Here is a 23729-nt window from a genome sequence, read left to right as displayed (position 1 = left end):
TCAGTGGACTCTTGCCGTTCAGTGGTCTTTATTAGCTATGCAGTTGTGTCATCCTGTATGAATCTCCCGAGTGTGCAGGGACTCTCTTCAGTGGTGCATTCATTCTCCAGACATAGGGGACGTCCCTTTCTCCAGTCCTTTCCCAAGACCACGGATGTCTCCCAGCTAGGGTGGGAGGGCATTCCTCGGGAAGGACAGTTCAAGGCACGTGGTCCCCATCAGAGACCAGTTTGCATGTCAGTGTCCTGGAAATGAGGGTAGTGCTTCTTGCATTGCAGGCCCTTCATACCCATCTTCCTCTAGGGAACGTTGCTATCAAGACAGACAACATGTCGGTGGTCTGGTACATCAACAAACAGGGGGAACCAGATCTTACTCCCTTTGTCACAAAGCTATAAGACTGTGAGAATGGGTGGTCTCCACCGACCATTTTCTGGTGGCAGCGCATATTCAGGGATGGTCCATCCTAGCGGACAGGCTCAGCAGATCTATCCTGTTGCCTTACGAGTGGTCTCTGAATTCTTCAGTGGTGGAGCATCTCCTTCCAACATGAAATGCAGCGAGTTCTTTGCTCTGAATCCCCCTCTGGGGGAAGCCCCCAGAGATGCTCTGATTCATACTTGGCCTCCCGGTCTTCTTTATGCTTATCCTCCTCTGCCCTTGATATCAAAGTTTCTTCAGAAAGCTCACAGGCTGGGGAGCTTTGTGATCCTCATTGCCCCATTCTGGCCTCACCAAGTCTGGTTTCCCTCTCTATGGTCTCATCTAGTAGTTCCACCATGGACGTTGGATCCAGTTCCGGATCTTATTTTTCATCCCTTCGGATTCCTCCACCAGACCTGGACAGTCTGAACCTCACAGCTTGGCTGCTGCAGTTCCCATGATTATTAGGACTCCTGGCTTATCTTCTCCCGTTAAAACCATTTTGGTGGCAGCTCACAAGTTTTCTACCAGAAGGGTATATCATAGCAAGTGGAAACGTTTTTCCATATGAGCCTCACAGCATGCATTGGATCCCTTTACTGCTCCAGTGTCTGTGGTATTGGAGTTTTTGGCACGTTTTTTTTTTTAGCAAGGTGCAAGTTCCTCCACTGCCAAAGTCCAGCTGGCTGCAATTTCCAATTTTCATGTGTGGGAAAAGGATAGAGTGTTTTTGCAAACTAACCCATCTTTTCTTCCCAAGGTAGCGTCAGAAGCCAATATTAATCAGATGATCAATCTTCCAGTTTTCTTTCCAAATTTTCAAAGTAAGGGAGAATATAAATTACATTTGCTGGATGTGCATAGGCAATTACGGTTCTACTTGCACAGGACAATTTCGTAAATCTGACCAGCAGTTTGTTTCTTACTCAAAACCCTTTTTAGGGAAACCACTCTCCAAGGTTACAATTGCCCGTTGGATTTCCCAGTGCATTATGTGGGCATACTCTGTCAGGGGAATTTCCCCGCAAAGTCAAGTGAAAGCACATTCTACCAGATCTATGGCTACTTCAGCAGCTTTTTGGTCCAGGGTGTCGCTGGATGATATCTCTTCTGCAGCTACTTGGCCCTCATTTCATACCTTCATTTCTTATTATAAATTGGTCATCGTTTCCAGGAACAGGGCATCTTTGACTACGCCGTGCACCGGAACATCCTTCCATGAGGGCCTCCCAGGTGTTTGGTAGCTGGGGACTCTGTCCCACAGGTTGAAGATCAAATAGTCAACTACTTCAGATAAAGAAGTTATGTACTCACCATAACGTTCCATCTGAGTAGTTGTACTTCATTTGTCTTCAGCCATCCCCCCTCCTTCTCCCAACCTTGTCACTATTGTGCAGGCTATATATATATATATATATATATATATATATATATATATATATATATATATATATATTATGGAAGATGGACATCTCAGGGATATCCTTTGTCATGCTTTGGCTCAGGAAATTTGGGTTGGCAGTAGTGGTAAGGTCTTCTTGGGTCGGGTATGTATTATGTGTTGGGCAGCAAACTCGATCTGAAGGGAGGAAGGAGACAAGGGGGAATTATGGGTAAGGGGAGGAGCTTGGAGCTCGGATCAGATGTTGGATATGCAGCCGTGTCGGATCTGATACACATCCGTGACCCACAGGTTGAAGACAAATGAAGTACACCTACTCAGATGGAACGTTATGGTGAGTACATAACTTCTTTTTCTCTGTCATTGCCACTAGCTTTTAAAAAACTCATCCACTCTGCAGTCTGTTAAAAACAAAATCTGCCAATTCATTTCCAACACCCGCTTCTCCCCAGAAAATGCCATTGCACCACGTTGTCTAAAGCCCAATAGCTCCCAGTCATCTGCACAGTTGTGCTTCTCTTAGGGTCTCTTCAATTCAGAATAATTCAACTAAGTGCCTTCCTGCCAGACTTCATAGTGAAACTACTCTGCAACTTCTCCCACTTGACTCCTTTGCCCCAGCCTCCCAAAATCAAACTTTACTTCACTGACCACTCCATCTCATTCTTACACCCAATGCTGGTAAACCACCCTAAAAAATATTTTTTTTCCCCAGTTCAAAAGTTACCTCAAACAAAAATCTGACTGTGGGTGCTTTTCCACTGGACACATCACTTAACTCTTCCTTGTGTACATCACTTCTACTTTTACCTTCTGTTCTCACCTGCTGCTTTCCTTCCATATTTACCTCTAAAATTAATCCATATTTATTTTTGGTTTCTTGTATGTTAATAATTGCGTAGTGTTTCAGTTTTCTGGTGGACTTTATTCCTTCTGTGATTACTGTGTGTTTATGAATTAGTCCCATTTTATTTTTTATGAATTTCTTCACCTCAGATGTGCCTGCAAATGTCTGTTTTGATCAGTGTACTACCCCAGTAAACCCAGTTAAATAAATAAATTGTATGGGTAGATGCAAATTAACACCAAGGTTATGAACAGCTATACTTGATTTGGGAAGTGATCACTATTATGTGTTTGAAAAGGTTGACAAGAATTTCTAGGTGTTTCCTTTTAAAGGTGAACGTGGTTAGCTATCTTATGGTCCCCTTATCACTTACCTGGTATAGTTCCTGTGTTCATATGCAGGCATGCACTAGTGAAGAGTTGTTCTGTTATTTGTAGGTTGAGGTGCCTGAATTTTTACTTGAGACTTTTCTTTGATGATTTTTTGCTTGAGTCCTTTCTCAAAATAGGGTAACCATTATGAATAAATGTACTAAAACTTTGATTTTTGTAGTGAAAAATTGTCAAGTGTAGTCCTGCGTTTCTGTCTTTCCTTTTGGGTTTTCATTTCTGCTGTATTTTAGTTTATGAACCTTCTTCGCTCTGCTGCTTGTTGTCCATAGGACTGTGATGGATGATAATAGGACAATGTTAGGAAAGGCAGATCTTGATGTCTGCCGATTATCAGTATGTACTGTCTCAGCATGTACTGTCAGGTGTGGAGATCTCAAGCCATAATATGCTGAATTAAAATATTTCCATATAATCACATTTACCTATTTAAGTCTGCTGTGTCCCATTAATTTTAATTGTGTCTGAAAGATGCAGTTAGATACTTGTGTAACTGAAAATGCCCTTTTGGTGGGGTAAAACAATTAACCTAAATTTCTGGGTGTATATGTGACTATACTTTGTTACACTACTAGGTTATTACTTTGTAGTTATATAGTGATATTTTGTTTTCTCTTAATAGCACAACTCAGCTGTGACTTGTTACTGAACTGTAATTATGGCAGTGTACTGCACAACAGTTTGTTATTCTGTAAGCCTTCATCTGAACAGCCCATGTTTTTCTCCTCTTCAGATATTAGACCTGAAGCGACTTTACTCCAATGACATCCATGCCATGGCAGCGACTTATGGTATAGAGGTAGCTCTCAGGGTCATTGAAAAAGAAATTAAAGATGTTTTTGCAGTTTACGGTATGTATATGTTGTATTTCTCTATAATGAATTATTACCTAATGAAGTTTAGAAATGTTTTGAAGACGGAGAAATCTAGAAACCTGATGTTTTGAAGATGTTGGAGAAACTTTTTTTTTTTTTACTTTCTGCTACTTTTATGTTTTATGCACAAACAAGTTAAATATATGTACTGATGGACGGGTAGTGCACTGGGAAAGTTAGACTGAAGGAAACATTTGAAATCCTTGTCATATGTACCACATCCCACCTTGTGTCAGATATTTAGATTAACATCATGACTCACCACAACACACAGGATGAAGTCTCTGATTATCATTGAGAAAGGTAATTCGTAAAACACTGGCATGCAGTCTACTCCCCCCACATTTTCCTGAGATATGGAAAACTATGTAACTAGTGTAGTTGGTATTCCAGAGGTCATTCTATGGCAGGTGACCCAGCATGGATACTCAGTCCATTGGACATGCACTCACTGGTGCATATGGTAATTTTCCATGTAGAAATTCACCTTTGGACAGCACAGTCTGGTGCCTATGCAAGGCTCCACAAAGACCTGGAATGACACAAATCCACCTTTATTATGTAGCACTGTGTGTTCAAGCACCTTATCACCCACCTCAGTGCCTTCTGATATTTGCTTTTTGTCCCAGTATTAGATTAAAGCAGGCTGCTCTCTGCTGGAAGTAAGGGTAGGGAAATATCTTCCTCATCCGCCTCCTGAAAGTGGAATTTTTATTATCCTGAGGTCCTTGTTTTTCATGTGGTTTGGACAATAAAACCACCTGTGACCTCCATATTGCTCCCTTCCCGATGACTGTTTTAGTAACATATTCAGGTTCTTAAAGTCCTTGATGGATCAGCTTGTAGTTTCTCTGCTTCTTCCACAGAAAAGGCTAAAAAAGCTTTTAAAAAGAAAAAAGTGGAAAGTTATCATCCCTTCTTATGGGTGCTGTCATGAATGATGCTATCTTTGAAATCTAGAGGTATTTGAATTCCACTCACTGTCTGTCTCTCTCTCTCTACTACTAAGAAGGATGCCCTCCAGAAACACTGAAGGAGTGAACAAACATCTTGAAAAAGTTTCACAAAACAGATAAATTAGTTGATTGTTTCATTCAATGTATGTCACAGGGACTACATCATCTTTGCTCTTTGACACCAGGTAGACTCGAGGAGATTTTAAAAGTTTAGGTTGGACGGATTTTCTCCTGTACCAGTTTGGACCTTAAGTTCCTTAACTGGTGTGTGTATTATATTCTTTACAGTAATTATGATACCTTCTGTACTTTAAACGAACTTGTTCATTTTTTAATATTTGTAAAATCATTCTGTTGACATTGTTACTCTGTATTTTTTGTGTGAGATGCATTAACATATTTTTGATAGTAAAGTTTTTTTCCTTCATGGCAGTTGGAAGGATGGCCTAATGGTTAAGGTGTTTGCCTTACAAACACAAGGTGCAGGGTTTGAGTCTAACAAGGGATAATTGGCTAAGCTTAAAATGGCTCGCAAGGGCAGTTAGCTTAGTACTATCTATGAACCTACGAACCTATGTGCTGAGACTAAAAATGATCTGATGAGATGAATATTCTACCCTGGTTAACAAAGTAAATTAATAAAATAAATGAATATTGCATTATCTTTCCCATTTTTACCCCTTCCATGTCAAACAAGCCACCACTGTCTTCACCATCCTGTTATCCTGCCTGTAGATGACTACTTTACTGTTTGGTGAAATGTTATTTGCTGTTGAATCATCATGCCCTTATGGACTCTGCTCTTGTCTGGTCTGTGTTGAACTGTAGCAAAGTATATTATCACTACTGGTGTCAGTGTGATGCTATCCTTCTTCTGGCGAAGCCCTCTGCAGTCTCTGACAACAGGTGATTTACATTTGGGTTGAGAAACTTACCTGGATGCCCCCTATTGCAGGGAAAATTGTCCCTTCTGAAAACAGGGACTTCACATAAACCTACTTGACTGAAGGGCAATTTCAAAAAGCAAATTTAGACCAGAGTGTATCCTGCTGTAGTCTGGCAGTCATGCCATGTTTGGGTACATAAACTGGATAGCACATGTTTGTACCCCCTAAACAGTGAAGCAGTAGAGATCTAGAAGTGGCCATAAACCACACAAACTCTGTTATAGCAGTTCACATCCTAAATAAAAGGAATATACTTCCTGTGTCAGATCAGCTGCAGACATGTTCTAGAGCTCAGGATAAAGAGTCTTTCTTGCACAAGATGTCTGAGTGATCCCAAAGATCATACATTTTTCCTCACAGGAGAATGCATTGTTACCGTAATTCTTGTTTCGTCAGGACATTGGGGCATTGAATTTGGATGTATTTTTCTCCTATGGTAGACTCTCCTACATCTTTTTACCTTTTCCTGTGATTTCACATATAACTAAAATCAGAGCTTAAGTACCAAGACTCCTCTCTCTGATTTGTTATGGAATTGTCTATGCAAGTATAGGAATCTGTCCCAGTGCAAACCAGTTAAATATTCTTGAGTTAATGTACTGATAGTTCTGCTTTCATCTGTGTCTGCTTGTTTAGATCCCTTTCTCCTTTTAGATTTTCCAAAGCAAATTACAGAGTTGACTGAAGCGGCCAAAAGGCCTTCAGTCTTCTTAAGTTTACTTTGTCAAATTGCAGATATTCTCCATCTGGATGGAGCATTTTTTTTCTACACTTGGCTAGTTTGCAGGTGATCCTGACCTGTATTTGGCAGCTGGTTGACATTGACCTATGTTATTTAATAGTGAGGCTGCATGTTCTGCTATCTGTGACCATCACAGCCAGTGGAAGGCTCGGCACTAAGATGTCAAGTGATTCTTTAAAGGGTTCACATCTTGGAAGATGCTATTCTTGTTGGCCATAATTTCCTCCCATATATTATTGTGGTAGGTGATTACTTGTAAAGTACACAAAAGTGGCCCAAAAAATATCCTTAGACCAATCCGTTCATGTCCCGTTTCCCCTGCTGGCCAAATTCATACCCTTGATGTGCAGTGCCAGCTTCGATGAGTCCAGAAAGGCAAGATCAGCTTGTTTCTTGTGCTGTAGATAAGGCTGGTCTAATTTTGGCTCAGGAACCCTTATATAAGGGGATTGCTAGCTGAATTGTATTTTACCACCAGACACTACACTGCCTTTTGGGAAATCCTATCAAAACCAGCCCTGCTAGGTGCACATTTGCTTTCATTGCCTGTTTCATGAATGTATCCCTTGTAAACCTTTGTGTTGTGGCCACTAGGTTATTCACACAACAATTACCAACAGTTGTTGCTTGGACTCCTCCTGCTCTCCCTAGTATGAGGACAACTTCCCTTTTGAGTATCAGCAGATGCAGTTTCCTTTAAGCTGAGAAGATACATATGTTTAAATTGTGTAGTTCTAACTTTCAGATTGCTGCGGTGGTGGTGCTGCGGTAGCATTGTCGCCTCACAGTAAGACTCTGTCCGGTTCGATTCTCAGCTAGAGCGTCTTCTGCATGGAGACATGCGTGAATGGGCGTACCTTCGTTGAAGGTTGTGCGTCAGGGCTGGTAACTTGGCACATAAAAATCAACTACCAATCATTAGCGGACGGGAGTTCCGCTGTGGTGACCCCTAACCGGGACAAGCCGAAAGACACAACAAGTTCTAACTTTCAGATGTGCTAGTTTGGTGCATAGTTATACTGGGGACTGCAGGGGATGACCTTATACCCCTGGCCTTGTGTATGATGTCATGGCATTAACTTGAACATGGCACTTGAGATTGCCAATATTACGCCAAGCTAGGGATTCAGGAGGAAGAAAACTGAACAATTGTCCTCTGTAGAGATCCTTCTAAGAGCCAAGCTGTTGTTTGAACTACATGGATTGGTAGGTATTCCAAGGCCAGTGAGTCTCTTGACCCATTCACATCTTGCCAGTACCCTCACTTAGGCCACACCTTCTTTCATCAGAAGGGCCATACCAGTCAGTCCTACAGTAAATTTTGAATATCCATCTAGTCATGTAGTTCATGGATAAAAGATGATAGTGAGTTGCACTGCTTAACATGTAGGAGAAGTTTATTCCAAAGGTTTGTCACTGGGATGTAAATCTATCCCTCCAACATGTTATATTTGTCTGTTATAGATTTCATTTCATAGTTGTAGTACTGGTGGAAATGTTGAACTTGCAGAGAAACAAGAGGTCCAGGACAATCCAGTCTCTGGCATTCTAAGTGAGACTGAGATCTTCCATTAGTAGTCTATAAGACACTGAAAAAGGGATGGAGCTTCTGGCCTCTATTGGTAGTTTGAATGTAGACCTGTGATCTTTTTGGTTAGGAACCTTTTAGGTCTTTCTGTTTGATATGCTTAGTGAGACACATCCCAAAAGGTGCATTGTACTCAGTAATTGGCCTGATCAGTGAAGATTACAAGAAGTAATTACCTCTTTAGCCCTTGATGATATTCCTTTGGCAGTTAGCTATGCTGACATCCATTGCACATGATGGTCAAAAAAGAGGGTGCTGTTAAACCAAGCACTTCAGTCCATGAGTACATTTTCATTTTGTAGTGGTGTGTTGTCTGTACAGTATTATGAAGGGAGAGGTTGTCTGCCAAAAATGTTGACACCACACTTTTTATTATTTAGCTTGAGCCCATTTTTACTGCGCAAAGAGTTTAGTAGGGATAGTTCCTTCTGGAAGGTTTTAATGTCACAGGGTGACTTAACAACTGCCCCCAGTTTGCAGTCATTTGCAGACTTTGTTAGCCAGAGATCTTCAACTCACACTGTGAGGGTTCTGTCTTTCAGCCAGTTTGCCATCCATCTTACCATATATAGGTCAATTTGTAATGCATTTAACTTTTGTATGATGCTAGCATGGGGGAATGGTGTCAAATATATCTGCTTTTTCCTCTTTGAAGGTTGCAGAGTACTGGTGGAAGGGAACCTGATATATAAGCTTGGAAGTTTGTGAATTCTGAAAGTAATCTGCTGAAGCATTTCAGGTTTAGCACTAATAAAAAAAAAGTGTGCATGGCGTTTTCTAACATCAGGGTTACTACGGTGTTGCTGCTCTGGAAGCTAGAAAAAGTTGCAATGATATGGATTTGTGCACTGTTGTCTCATGCCAGCTTGCATACACCACACAAGCATGCACTCACATACACCATTTCGTAATTATTAATCTTCATCCTCCCTCCTTGTACTTGGTTCATTCTACTGTTGGCTTTGTACTGTGATGAACAGTTTAAAACAAACTTACTTCGCAGCTGCACGTGAACTGTTAGCTAAGTAGGTTTTGATTATACTTGACAAATGCACACTGTTCATTATAAATGCATGGTAACCCTTCTTAATAGTGTTATTTACATTTTTAACTCGGTAAAATAAAGTTTGTGAAAAAAAAATTGCAAAAACTACATGACAGCACCAAAACTCAGAGTAGCATTCTGTCCCTCCGGTCTTATTTTCCAAATTTTCTAAGTATGTGGCTATACCTTTGATGCTGTTATGTACTGAATTTATTTAATTTCTACTAGAAGGGCTAGTGCCTTGATTATGAAAGACAGAGATTGCTGTTCATGTCTGTCAAGCTGTGGTTTTCATCCCCTCTGGTGTCTGTAGACCTCTTGGGTTGAACAATATTGTGTGCAACAGTTATGAACAGGAGTACTCATTCTGATGCATCACTTTGGGAATCTAACGTTGCTTGGCATTTTCTGATTTGGTTTTGTGTAAGAGAATATGCATCCCTGGCCTGATAGCATAGAAGTTAAGGCGCAGGATTACCAACTGGTAAACCTGTGTTTGAAACCTGGCACTGAGTCAACCGGGCAGCAACAGTATCTGTGCTGAAGAAAGACCTGGCAATCTACTCCCATAATATATATATTAAAATCTCTATGGGGCCATCCCATTGAGTCATCATGAGTCGATTATGATTCAAGGGGCAATTACTTGCTTAAGAGAATTTGCTTTAGATGATTTTATTCAGGCTGATACTACTTTGCTTTGGTTTGTGAAGTCATTTGATGCATTTGCCCAAGCAGATACCTTAAATAGTTTATATAACTACAGGATTAGTAGTTCTGTTATAGTCTGCATTCATTACTGTTTTATGATAGAACACAGACTGAGTTTCTGATGCTCTAATGTGGCACATATTAGCTGTGTTCTTCAAGGATCCCTCTTTAATCTCATTCTTCTTGGCTGTTTTTTACACACACAGTACAAGTCAGATGAGTTTATTTTTTTCAAAATTTGTGATTGTACATTGGGAAGCTTTGTGACTTATGAGGAGGCTGGGGAAAGCTGTGGAACTTTAGTAGCTAGTTGTTATGGTGTGAAAATATTGACTTGTCCTTCAGCATTAGAAGAATCTTGAATTTAGTTGTACTATAAGAGATAATTCTGTTTCAGTCAGAAGTTAGACATAGATAGTATGGCGGATAATAGGGTATTTTTGATATTGCAAGGAGCCAGTAGCAGGTATAGTTAAGTCCTCTATCCCTGTTTGTCACTGAGACATATATTGGAATATACTGCAGCCTTTTGTAGTTACCACATTAAGGAGAGTGTTCATCTTGAGAAGCTGCAACCTTGTGTCACTAAATTATGACATCGATGGGAGCCCACTGAACACTGAAGGCATTATAAGAGATCTGGGACATAGGTTGACAGCAACCTCTCCTTCGACCACCACATTTCCACTGTGGTCAGAAAGTCCTTCTGTGTGGCACATCTCATTACCAAGGGTTTTGCATTCAGGAAGAAAGAGGTCATCATCTCTCTCTACTCTTCTCTCATTAGACCAATCATAGAGTATAATGCCCCATTTGGCACGTACCTCACTAGACACCTGCAACAGCTGGAGAGGCCAGAAAAGTGTCTCATGAAGAGGATCCTAGGCCTTAAACACATGTCCTACACGGACAGACTCAAAAAAACTCCAGCTATTCTCTCTCTCTCTCTCTCATATCGAGTACTAAGAGGCGACCTCTGCTTTTCTTACAAAACCATGTCTGACCCATCTCTGTTAGAAATGCTACATCTAAAGAAATCCCAATCCCTCCGCACCACATGCTCCAGAGACCTCAGCCTCATTACCACAATCAACAGAACATGCTGGAGGGACAGGTTCATAACCCAGAGACTGCCCATGCTCTGGAATAGACTTACCATACATGTCAAGCAGAGCACCTCAATGGCCCTCTTCAAGAGAAATCTTGGTGAGTGGATGGGAAATAGAAAGTTTACCCTGAGCACCAGTCCAGTGGCTGTAGTTGACAGAGGCACTGGGAACTAGCATCGGGCAGCACTATACCAGGACACTTCTATGGGCTTGGCTTGTAAAGGCTCCAGGGCCATTAGCCTAGTACACACCTATGAACCTATGAATATCTATGAGGTTACAGTTAATTAGTTAAGACTTCCAGCTAACACAGCACAGTTTGGACTGTACTCCTTTGTCATGTAGATTTCTTAGATTTGTCCTGTATTTGACCTATAGGGCCAAGCAGGGTCCAATATTGTATGAATCCCTTTGCTTAACTTGTATGACACATGACAGAGATGTGTGCCAAGCTTAATTGCAGGTCATTTTTGATCACCTCTCTAAGCATACCTCTCAACTGTCCAGATTGTTGCAGAATGTCCAGATTTTTGCCTCATATTTTTGATCTGATCCTCATAAAATTTGTGGTTTCCTGGCAAATCACTAAGGACTGAACTCACTAAATAATGACATATATTTCAGTTTCAGACTTAATTTCCTTAAGAAAGTGGATGCTAAAAGAAATCCTATTATTCTAGCAACTTTCTAAGTTTATAGGAGCAATGTTTAAAATTTGTCCATATTTTTGGGTCTTTGTCCCCCATTATTTTAAGATTTGTCCAGATTAATTGAGCTAAGAAGTTGAGCGGTATGTGTATAAGGTTTGATTTCTGTCTAAAGCTCAAGGTTCTGATTTCTCAGAGAATTCACTTTTCTCTGAGATGTAGTCAACCTAGATTTATGTGTGTTTAAGTAACAGGGTTGTGGGCGGGGGTATTGTCCTTCCATATTTGGGGGTACAGGAGGGTGAATCTTCCGTGAAAAAAATACTTCAGACTGAAACAGCAAATTTCTATTGTCTGTTTCACTCACTTCTGTGTGTTGATGACTCATTTGTCAAACCTCTGTCATGGAGTGGCTAGACACATTTCAGGGACTGGGTCTCTGCTTAGTTTTAAGAAGGTAGTGGGTTAACACCAGTTCTAGAAAATGGCTACTTTTAAGATGTTTTTTTTTTACTTATCATAGGCTTCCTTTAAGCTTGAAGAATGGTACCTCTTTAAAAAAACAAAAAAAAAAAAAAAAAAAAAACAGGAGCTAGCGTAATCCTTTTGGAACATGCAACAAGTTTTTCACAAGGCATCTTAAGTTGACTACTGAATTGGTCACTATAAAGACATTAAAATCTTTGACAAATTACATCAGTACAGAAATTATGAATGCAATTTCGTATTAACTGTAAAACAGCACTTATTACAATGTAAAGACCATTTTCCTGAAATAGGCTTTATTGTAATGTTGGTTGGTATTCAACCCTTTATTGTTTGCACTGTCTTAAATGCAGCTGCCACTCTATTTATGCTAACGATAAATAATTCTTAAAATCACCTCCCCTGCTATCTTTTATCACTTGTAATTGAAATTAAAAAAAAAAAACTTCATGATCAGCATAATGACATGACAGTGCATTGGTCTCTCTTCCTCTTCTGTTTTCTGCTTTATGTTTCTTAATTTTCATTCTAAAACTGTGTTCAGGTTTGCAAACATAAAAAATAGCCACAGCTCCAGCTTGCCAAAAACAAGTGGCAAAACCTTTGAAATTATTGTTATATTTTTCTTGTGATAGTATCACCCACCTCTATGTAACACATCAAGCAACTGTTATATCTGAATGTCCCCTCTATTGCCCTTTTCTGCTTACATTCCTTCTTGAATAACTTCTTTATATTATTTGCTATTCTATATGAAGATATAAAGATTTTATTTAATCCTTTTGCTCACTTCAGCATTAGATAATACAATATCCCAGTTGCTGTTTATTACATTTTCAATCCATTTGCTACGTGAGCACACTGCATGGTGCATTGTAAATTATTATTATTATTACCTGAATTTTTACCAAATTCTTTACTAATGTTTATAGTACTGTCTATATTATTCTTATTTTCCATTCTATGTTCCGATTGAGGTAATGGCCCTACTAGACGTCTAACATATGTCTTATCAAATTCTTCTCACCTTGCAGTAAATAACTTTGACACTGTCTTTTTGTTAAACAGTCTTTTTCTGCCCTGATTCCTTTATTTAATTCATCTGCCTCACTAGCATTATGCAGCACCCACATAGTGTCCCCTTGGGATATTTCTTTTCACAAAGTAGGGGTGCTCACTCTTGAAATGTTGTATTCTGTTAACAGCTACAGATTTGTTGTATATTTTACCAGTCAACCTATTGTTCTCAAGTCCCAGTCAGCAGCTCATAGGCTCATCCACTGTCATGTCTGCCAGTAGTATCCGTGAGACCCTCTGTGGAGGTGTCTCATTTCAGCAGTAGGCTTTGTCTTATGGATCCTTCCCCTTATTAACTAGCACTGGAGGGAGAGCAGAGTGCTGATGAGCTGTCATCCTTGACTCAATATTTTTACTCGATGCACCTATATCCCACTCCCTCTAGGCTGATTATGTGGTACCCTGCTTTGCTGAATGTAATGCAGGTGTATGGTTCTGCAAACTCATGCTGCTCAGTTGGCATAGGAACACTTCCTGGCTGTGCTTTTGCTTGTGTGGTCCCACTACATGGATCTGCAATTCCTGGACATTTCCCATGTGGTACTTCTGAGGTAGCACCAGATCAGTCCTCTTCCTCTAATATGGATGACCTGCTATCAGCTACTCAAATCACAACCCTCCCTAAGTGACTCTATCAACACCTAGGCTGCTGCTGGAACGTGGGTCCTTTAGTCACAGCATAGTTAGAGCTCCATATCCACATAAAAATAAGTAATAGATAAAGCATTTGTAAAACTTGACGTACTTAGAATTGCTCTTTCCAAGTTTTTTCCCAATAAACAGCTTTATTAAATTATCAGATATGACTTAGGCAATCTTACATTTATATAAATGAAAAACAAACAACATTGACACCACTGTAGTTGTAAACATTATACATCACTTGTAATCTATCCAGGCATTGTTAGTTAAACATCATATGGCTCATTCAGATCCTGCCTCTTAAAACTCATTCCTTCTCTGCATATATTGTTCCCCCAATTCCCATTTTTTTCTGTGTAGTTTGCTCCTTCCCTTTTCTAAAGATCCCAGTTTCAGTTGTTTTATTTCTGTTACTATATTCACTACTTCTAATAAAAACTGGTCTTGACTTTGATTTGCATTTTCTAGTAATTGCTTTTTTTAGCAGCCACCATAATTAGACTCAGCAAGGCTTTACTAAGTCTAGGCAAGCCGATTCTGTATTATAGCTCAAAAAATCATCTCCCCAGTCAATCCAATCCACTCACCCAGCATCTCTGACACAGCAGTCCGTAGGGAATCCCTAAAGTCTGCCAGCTCACCACACTCCCAAAAATATGTTCCCAGCCACCTCTTTCTTGCCCGTCACACCCCCCCAACATTTGCTATCCACATGAAGAAAAATTCTTTGGAGTCTACTTGGGGTATAAAATACCTATGTAAACACTTCCAGGCAAAGATCCTTAATTTTCTAGACTTTGTAACATATTTGGGAGATGCACATATATCCTGCTATTGTCTCTTTGTAAATTGCTTATCCAGTCTCTCTTTCTCCAATCCTTTCTAAACTCCTCTGATTGATTCTTATAGTTATCATGCAATATTTTACATGCTCTACTAATTATTCCTTTTTAATGGCAGCTTCTGTTCTGTATTCTATTAAAAACTCTACCAGTGATGGTCTTTCATTTAGGATCCCCCTATTTCTTTAGCTTTGCTTGCACTCTGATATCAGTCCTTGATAAGGAAGGCAGTTTGTAATCTGCAGTCCAAATACATTCTTGGCCTCTTCCCATTCTAGTAGCTTTCCCTTTCTAGCTATTTGCTCCCAATACTGTGGTTCCTTTGCCAGTTTTCTCCAATAAATTCCAGCCCCCCTCTTGCTTATTATCTGTATCCCTAACCACAACCATCCCTATCGACATAATCTCTTTTCTCCATTCTCATGCTAGATTAGTTCTTAGAATACTCCCTGCTGTTTTATGAATATCATACTCTGTATGTTTTTTTTGTTCTTCTTAAGAGTCTGCATCCAAAATCCCACTCTTTCAATATTTCTTGAGCTTCCCGCCCTGTATCATCATCATTCCTTTCCACTTTGAATTATAGTTTTCTGCTTGTGCTATGTATAAGAGCCTTAACTGTGTTGCTCTAAAATACCCTCTTAAACTAGGTAATCCTAGTCTGTCTTGTTCTATTAGAAGAATCATCTTATCCCACGTGACCCTTACTGTCTTCTCTTCCCAGATGAAATCCTTCAACTATTTTTTAATTGCTGTTTACAGCTTCTCCTCTGGTTGATAAAAATATGTCTGACCTGTGCATAAGACTAAAGGGACTAAAAACATTTTAATTGCTTGTATCTTAGTATCCATATAACAAAGCTTCCAGTTTCTCAATTTTTGTACTATCTTCTGTTTAGCCTCTTCCCAAATATCCTTAGCTGCCAAAACAGTCTCATTTCTAATCCATACTCCTAAATACTTCATTTTATCATGTCCCCATAAATACAGATATTGTCAGGTATATGTGGGTACATAATTTAATGCTATTGCCTTTGTTTTAGCTTCATTAATTTTGCATCCCGAAAAGATTTGAAACTGTCCTAAAATATTCCACAACACTGTAATGTCCCTTTCTGTTTTTTTCAGGTATAAAATAATATCATCTGCAAATAGAGCCAGCTTTTCCTGACTACAATACCAATTATATCCTTGAATATCTGAGTCCCTTATTTTCTTTCTCAGAGGTTCTAAATATAATGCAAACAACAAAAGGGAAATTGAAAACCCTGCCTGGTTCCCTCTACTCAAGCATAAGTTATCAGAGAGGATCCCACTCACTTTAATTTTCACCTCCAATCTCTCAGATAAACTCCTACTCAGCCTTATAATTATATAAGGGAAAGCAAATGCTTCCATTGCCCTGCTCATGAAGTCCAAGAACTCTGTCAAATGCTTTCTCTGCATCAAGACCCACCAGTAACAGTGGTATTTTCTTATATTCTGCTTCCCTCTGGATCATCAGTGTTATGTTAATATTGTCAAATGTTTGGCTCCCCACCACAAAAAACACACTAATCCATATCTGTTAAGTCTGGTATCACTTTTGCCATTATTTTAGCCATTGTAGACATAAACACTTTATAGTCATGGTTTAGTATTGAAATGGGCATGTATGAAGTTGGATCTATTGAATCTTTACCCTCTTTGGGTATTACCGTTACCACCTCTTTCTTCCAGGATACGGGTACTTCTCCTCCTCTTAAAATACTGTTAAACAAAACCTTTCAGATCTTTATCCGTTTTTCCACCCTAGCTTCCAAACTTCACAGGAATACCATCTGCTTGTGGGGACTTTTTTGTAGATTGATTATACATAGCCATTTTTATGTCATATTTTCCTATCCTAACTGTTAGTAATTGAGCCTCATCTACCTCTGACCTTGGCATATTTAATTCTTCATAAACATTTCCATTTGTACCTTTTCTTGATTTCCATATTTTTCTGCTTTATACAAACTTTCATAACATTTCAGAAATATTTCTAATACTTGCACAGGATCCCTTGTTATCTTCCTTGTTACAGGCTCCCTAAGCTTGGTGACAATCGTTTCTACTTTCTGTAGCCTGAGTCATTGTGCTAAAAGTTTTTGTGCTCTTGGATTATTATGAAAAAACAGTTGCTTCACAGCAGTCGTTCTAAACTCGTGCATATTATCGAGGTAATCCTTTATTTTCTGTTTAGCATTCTGCAGTTCCTCCTTTTCTTGTTCTGAGAGATTCCCCCTATTTTGCAATACTTTAACATTTGTCAGTCCCTCTAAATAATTCTTGTTACTTCTTAACCCATATCCCCCTTTCCTTTATTTCCACCCTAGTTTTAAACTCCACTTTAATTTTATCCCAAACACTAGCTATATTTTTAGAAAATAATTCTTTCTGCTCTAATAGTTTCTGAATTAATTCCAAAACCCATTCCTTAAATTCCTCTTTTCACCCGATAGGTAGGAAAGGGCCAGTGTCTCATTTTTATTTTATTACCTTGTGTTTTTATTTAGTTATTATTGGCGCATGATTTAAAATAGTTACTGGTTGGGTTTCAAGACCTTCAATTTAAATGCTCATGTTCAAGTGAGATATAGGTTCATAGGTTCATAGGTTTATACTAGGCTATCTGCCCTAAGGCATTTATAAGCCTAGCCCAAATTATTGTGGCTTACGCCACCCCTTATATGAAAAAATACTGTGCCCATTAGTTTGTTGTGCCTCTGTCCAGCAGTGACACAGAGATGATTCCTGGGGTAAACCTACGATCTCCCATCCACAGGTCTAGATTTCTCTTGAACAGAGTCAGCGAGGTGCTCTGCCTCACATGGACCGGGATTTTATTCCACAGCATAGGGAGTCTCTGAGTGATAAATCTATCCCTCCAGCACGTCCTATTTATATCCGTGCTAAGGTTTAAGTCGCTTGCTCTAGTGGTTTTGGTGGATTTGGATTTTTGAGGTGGAGCATGTCCATTAATTCGGGTTGGACATGGCCTTGTATGTCAGGCACATGTCACCTCTGAGCAGACGGTATGCGACTGAATAGAGCTGGAGTTTCTTCAATCTGGCAGCATATGACAGATTTTGGAGTCCCTTTATCCTTTTGGTGAGGAACTTTTGGGGTCTCTCCAATTGCTGCAGATGTCGGGTGAGATACATCCCGAATGGGGCATTGTACTCGATCATTGGTCTGATAAGTGAAGAGTACAGGGAACAATGACCTCACTAGATCTGGATGTGAATCCCTTCATGATCAGGTGGGCAATGTAGAAGGTCTTTCTAACCACTTTAGCAATGTGAGTGTCAAAAGAAAGGCCACTGTCAACCTGGGTCCCCAGGTCCCTGATAACCTCTTCTGTGCTTAGTGGATTGCCACCTATATGGTAGCTTGGGGTTACCTTGTTTTTCCCGAAGGGTATGACTATACATTTTTGGCGTTTAACTTCAGGCCATGGCTCTGGCACCAGCTATCTGTTTCCGTGAGTCCCTTCTGAAGGATATCCGTGTCCGATGCACTTTCCACTATGGCGCCCAGTTTGCAGTCGCCTGGATACCTTGTCAGCCAAAGTACTCCCATGTTGGCCTGTCCCTCTGAGTAGTAGCTGCCAAACAATAGGGGCCAAGGACCGAGCCCTGTGGGACACCACTTGTGACTGGCTTGGAGTCTGACACAGCGCCAGCAACTCTAACCCTGTGGGTTCTGTCCTTAAGCCAGTTTGCAACCCATCTTGTGACATATGGGTTTACATTTAAGCTGGTAAGTTTTTCTACAATACCCGAGTGGGGTATTGTGTCGAAAGCCTTTGCAAGGTCAAGGTAGGCTGTATGGACTGCCTTTCCTCATCAATGGCCTTGGTGACTGTTTCAAGAAGTCGACCAAGTTCAAAAGGCATGATCTTCCCTTGACAAAGCCAAACTGGGTCGGGTCCAATGTCTGCAAGTCCCCTATATCTTTGTTTATGAGCTCCATTATGATCCTCTCCATAGCTTTGCAGACTAGACTTGTTAAGCTTATGGGGCGGTAATTACCAGGGTCCGTGAGGCGCCGCCTTTGTGGAGTGGGACAACAGTTGCCGACGCCACTCCTTGGGCACGTATCCTGTGGTAAGGCTGAGATTAAACAGCTGCCTTATGTGCGGTTTAATTCCTCATTTAGCTCGTGTAGCACACAGCCGGGGACACCATCCGGTCCCATTGATGCTGTGTTTTTAGCTTTAGAGAGAGCAGCTTTCACCTGCGCATTTGAGATGTCCGGGAGGCTACACTCGGCTGGGATAGTTATCTCTCCTTTAGGGGAGAGGGGTGAAGTTTGCACTGAACCTGTCTGCCAGTATGTTGGCAATGTCTGTGGGTTCAGTGATTTTTGTATCATTTTGGACTCATTCTGAGCATATCTGGGAGTTTCCACCCAGGTTCCTAACATAGCTGAAAAAGGCCTTATGATTGTCCTTTGAATCCATGGCAATTTTTCTCTCAAAATTGGCCTTAGTTGATTTTATGAGTGCTCGTATTTTTTTACTAATAATGATCAGGGGTGACTTCCCTTTTATGGATTTTGTTCTATCATGTAATAGCTTTCTCCTCTTATTGTAAAGTTTGTTAATGGCTGGGGTCCACCAGACTGGACGTTTGCCCTTTGTGGAAAGAGTCTTGGTTTTATTTGGGATTGCCTGATCCATGCAGTCCTGGAGGTGTTCATAGAAGGCATTTGTAAGGGCTTCTGCAGCTTGGGTTGTGGTTTCCACTGGCTCAGGGGCCTTGAAGGATACCACACCAGTCTTGAGTAGTGTGGTTTGCTTTAGAGAAGTTCTTCACTATGGTCTTTTTTGTTTGGGGTGGGGGCGGATGTGGATTTCCAGTGAGATTAGTTTATGATCAGATCTCACCAATGAGGGATATACTACCGGTGTGGAGCATTTTGTCCCCATGTTTGTGACAATGAGATCTAGTATATTTTCTCCTCTCGTGGGAACAGTGACTAGCTGTTCCATGGCATTTGAATTTATGAACTCCAGGAACCATTGGGCTAGAAAGTTAGGGCTTGAGTAATGTTCCCAGTCTATATTCGGGTAGTTGAAGTCACCCAATATGATGGTGTTTGGAGATACATTTATACCCTCCAGTGTCTTCAGGAAGGCTGTGTGGGGTTTCCTGAGTTTGAGAGGGTGGCCTGTAGCATGCTACAATTTGTAGAGCAGTTTTGCCTATGGTTAGTTGCACCTGGATGGTTTCCGAGCTTGATGCGTTGCCACCAACCTGGAGGTGTGGGTATCCTTTATGAATATGGATACACCCTCCTTTTGTGGTGTGGTCCGGGTTTTGGGGCGGTAACGCATGATATGAGGTAAAACCTAATAGTGCCGGGGTGCTCTCAGGAGCCTTGAACCAGGTTTCAGTTACAGCACAGACATCGATGTTCTCCATACTGAGAAGGGCCTCAAGTGCGTGCATTTTGAGATTTAGACTTCTGGCATTGAGCAGCATCACCCTCAGTTTCTTCCCATTTTTGTTTTCTAGGGTGGTAGGTTTAGAATTTGAGCCTTGCCTAAAAAAGGCACTATGGGGGTGGCAAGAGCCTTAGCCAGTATCCGGAATCCCAGGGGTGACAGGTGCAAGCCGTCCCTTGCGAAGCAGCGTGGCTTGTCAAGCATGTCATCCCAGGCAGACAGACACTGGATCCCCTTTGAATGACACCAGACATTAAGCCAATTGTTAAAGCTGATCATCTTGTCTCTATATTGTGGCATCATTCTTGGTGAAGGAAGGATACTGCTCAGGGTTAGGGTCATACCTGCCTGGGCTACATAATCAGAGAGCTCCTCTATGTCTCTTTTCATGTAGTCCAGGGAGGTACGTCTCAGGTCGTTCACACCAGCATGGACAATGACTATGTCATATTTGTACTTGCCGTGGAGTGACCCGAGTGCTTGTGTTATGTGGCGGATTCTAGCACCCGATAGGCAGCTTACTGTGACCCTCTCCTTGTTCAGCCTGGTGAGTGGGACGTCAGTGTGTCTGTGACTATGGAGTCACCTATGACAAGTATGTTTGGTGTTGTATTTGGCCTTAAGGGCTGTGACTGCTTTGCACACTGCTTTTGTGGTTTATGTGTTGCTTGTGGGGTGTCTTGAGGTAGCAGTTGTTTGGGTGTCTGCTTTGGAGGCCTCTGCTGTTTAGGTAAATTTTTACTCAGAGCCTCCGAGTATGTCTTTGTGTGTTTGTGTTTGATTCAGTGGAGTGGTAGCATTATGTGAGGCTGGTTTTGTGGTGTGTGTAGTTGCCTTCTCCTCCTGTCTGGTCTTGCCAGTCCTGAGTTGAGAGAGCTCAGCCTCCAGTTTGGCTAAATAGCTGCATCTCTCGCAAGTATTTGTGTTATGTGGGAGGAGGAGAGGGTTGTCTGTGTACATGAGGCAGTTATAACATTGCCTCAAGATTCCCAGATTCACCAGCTGGACCGGAGAGAAGATTGACAACTGACCTTTGGACATGCTAGAATAATATTGGGAATTCCTTAATTGAAAACAAGGGCCAGTGGGGAGTGAGGGTGTAGTGCTTTTAATTTTTAGTGCTGACTTATATAATTGCTTTAGTGAGCAAGTGCCAGGTAACTTGAGTGCAATGTGTTACAAGTAACTAAATGCAAAACGACAAACAGTAACTTTCTTTCAAGTGAAACAAGGAAATAAGTACAGTAAGCAATGCAGATATCACTAGTGATCCACAGAAGCGCTGAGAAGTTGCGTATTAGGTGGAATTAGCTTCCAGGGAAATAACAAGCAAACAAACAACAAGCATATAAACAAAGCTAGATTCAGCAGGCCTGGATCTAGTCTATGCTAGAGCAAACAAGGTGAACCAATTTCAGTAAGATACAGTTCAAATATTCAGGCACTATAAACCTTTAACCAGAAATTCCCAGCTCAGAAGGGCAGAGTCCAGCCTCTTCTCCCACAAGAGTGCAGACCACGAACCTTCTTAATGTAAAATAACTGGCCTGAAGCCCAAGTGCCTAAACCAGAACTAATACACTTGGACACTGGGCTCTCAATCAGCAGTTCCCAACTTAGAAGGATGAAAGCTACCTGTCCTGCCACCACAGTGCTTGCCACAAACCTTCCTAATGTAAAACAACTGGTCTGAAGCCCAAGTGCTTAATCCAAAAGACTTGAATGATAGCTACACTTTAATCAAGTTACAACCAAGCAGTAATAAATACCATTGAATACTTTAGAGAATGTCTGGATTAGTGCTCAAGTTACACAAACAAAGCTAGATCCAGCAGGCCCGAATCCAGTCTATGCCACAGCAAACAAGGCACCAACTTCAGTAAGAAACAGTTCAGATATGCATGCACTATAAGCCTTTAACCAGAAATTCCCAGCTCAGAAGGGCAGAGTCCAGCCTCTCCTCCCACAAGAATGCAGACCACGAACCCTCTTAATGTAAAATAACTGGCTTGAAAGCCCAAGTGCTTAAACCAGAATTAATACACTTTTAGAATAACAGACACTGAGCCCTCAATCAGCAGTTCTCAACCTAAAAGGATGTAAGCTACCTGTTCTGCCACAACAGTGCAGACCACAAACCCTCTCAGTGCAAAACAACTAACTGGTCCGAAGCCCAAGTGTTTAAACCAAAAGGCTTAGAATGAGTTACACCAAGCAGTAATAAATACAATTGAGTATTTTGAGATGATGCAAAAGTAAAAACAAGTAGGTAAAAACACAAGTACAGTAAAAGCAGATGAAAAATTTTTTTTTTTTTTTTTCTGAACAAGTGCTGAGATCAAAGAAACAGATTTGAGTGCTGAAACTAGAAAACTGGCTAGTTATAAGAAAAAAAACAAGCTAGAAGGCTTCCCTCAAACACATAAGGGCTTGGGGGCTCAGAAGCCTACAAATAGTCTGTACCACTTAACAAGAAAGGCAGGAAATAAGCTTAATTTTTTTTCTATTTCCCAGATGCTCTCTTTGTACACAGTAGGAGTGCCTGAAATCAGAATATGATCTCACTGCACTCGGTTGAGTGAGCAAATGAGATGGGCCCAGAGGCAGGCTGAGGGGCGGGCAGTTTCAATGCCACTAAGATTAACACCAAAACAAAAACAGGACGGGTGGGTGGGAATAACTGAAGAGCAGAATAACTTCAGATAAAAATTCCTTCAACACTCAAATTGAATACTGTATTTTTAAAAAAAAAAGAGCAGATAAAGGTACTTAAATTCTCTTATACGTCCAGTTGAATATAACCAAGTTCTTAGCTGGCCAAGCTGAAGTTTTAAAGCAGGAATTATTTCACATGCACCAGTTTAAATATGCAAGGACAGGAAATCAAAGAATGTGGCTACCCCCACACCTGTAATTACTAGCAAATAACAAAATTCAGCCAACACTAGCTTCAGTTCAAGTTACTGAAGAGCAGAATAACTTTAGATAAAAATTCCTTCAACACTCAAATTGAATACTGTATTTTTAAAAAAAAGAGCAGATAAAGGTACTTAAATTCTCTTATACGTCCAGTTGAATATAACCAAGTTCTTAGCTGGCCAAGCTGAAGTTTTAAAGCAGGAATTATTTCACATGCACCAGTTTAAATATGCAAGGACAGGAAATCAAAGAATGTGGCTACCCCACACCTGTAATTACTAGCAAATAACAAAATTCAGCCAACACTAGCTTCAGTTCAAGTTACTGAAGAGCAGAATAACTTCAGATAAAAATTCCTTCAACACTCAAATTAAATACTGTATTTTTAAAAAAAGAGCAGATAAAGGTACTTAAATTCTCTTATACGTCCAGTTGAATATAACCAAGTTCTTAGCTGGCCAAGCTGAAGTTTTAAAGCAGGAATTATTTCACATGCACCAGTTTAAATATGCAAGGACAGGAAATCAAAGAATGTGGCTACCCCACACCTGTAATTACTAGCAAATAACAAAATTCAGCCAACACTAGCTTCAGTTCAAGTTACTGAAG

General features: G+C 40.5%; 1 protein-coding gene across 1 annotated transcript in view; it reads left to right on the top strand.

Moving 5' to 3' along the window:
* The window catches only part of POLR1A (RNA polymerase I subunit A), a 2269619-nt gene that overhangs the window by 2186791 nt on the left and 59099 nt on the right, over positions 1 to 23729 (top strand). The window contains exon 32 of the mRNA XM_044062330.1: positions 3795 to 3912. Coding sequence (XP_043918265.1) covers positions 3795 to 3912 — 118 coding nt within the window. The remainder of the gene's footprint in view (positions 1 to 3794; positions 3913 to 23729) is intronic.

Source organism: Protopterus annectens, chromosome 2.part1 (assembly GCF_019279795.1).
Source record: "Protopterus annectens isolate FY-2018-M chromosome 2.part1, PAN1.0, whole genome shotgun sequence".
Lineage (NCBI taxonomy): Eukaryota > Metazoa > Chordata > Ceratodontiformes > Protopteridae > Protopterus > Protopterus annectens.
The sequence above is the reverse complement of the archived record's forward strand: the minus strand, read 5'-3'. Positions and strand labels throughout refer to the sequence as shown.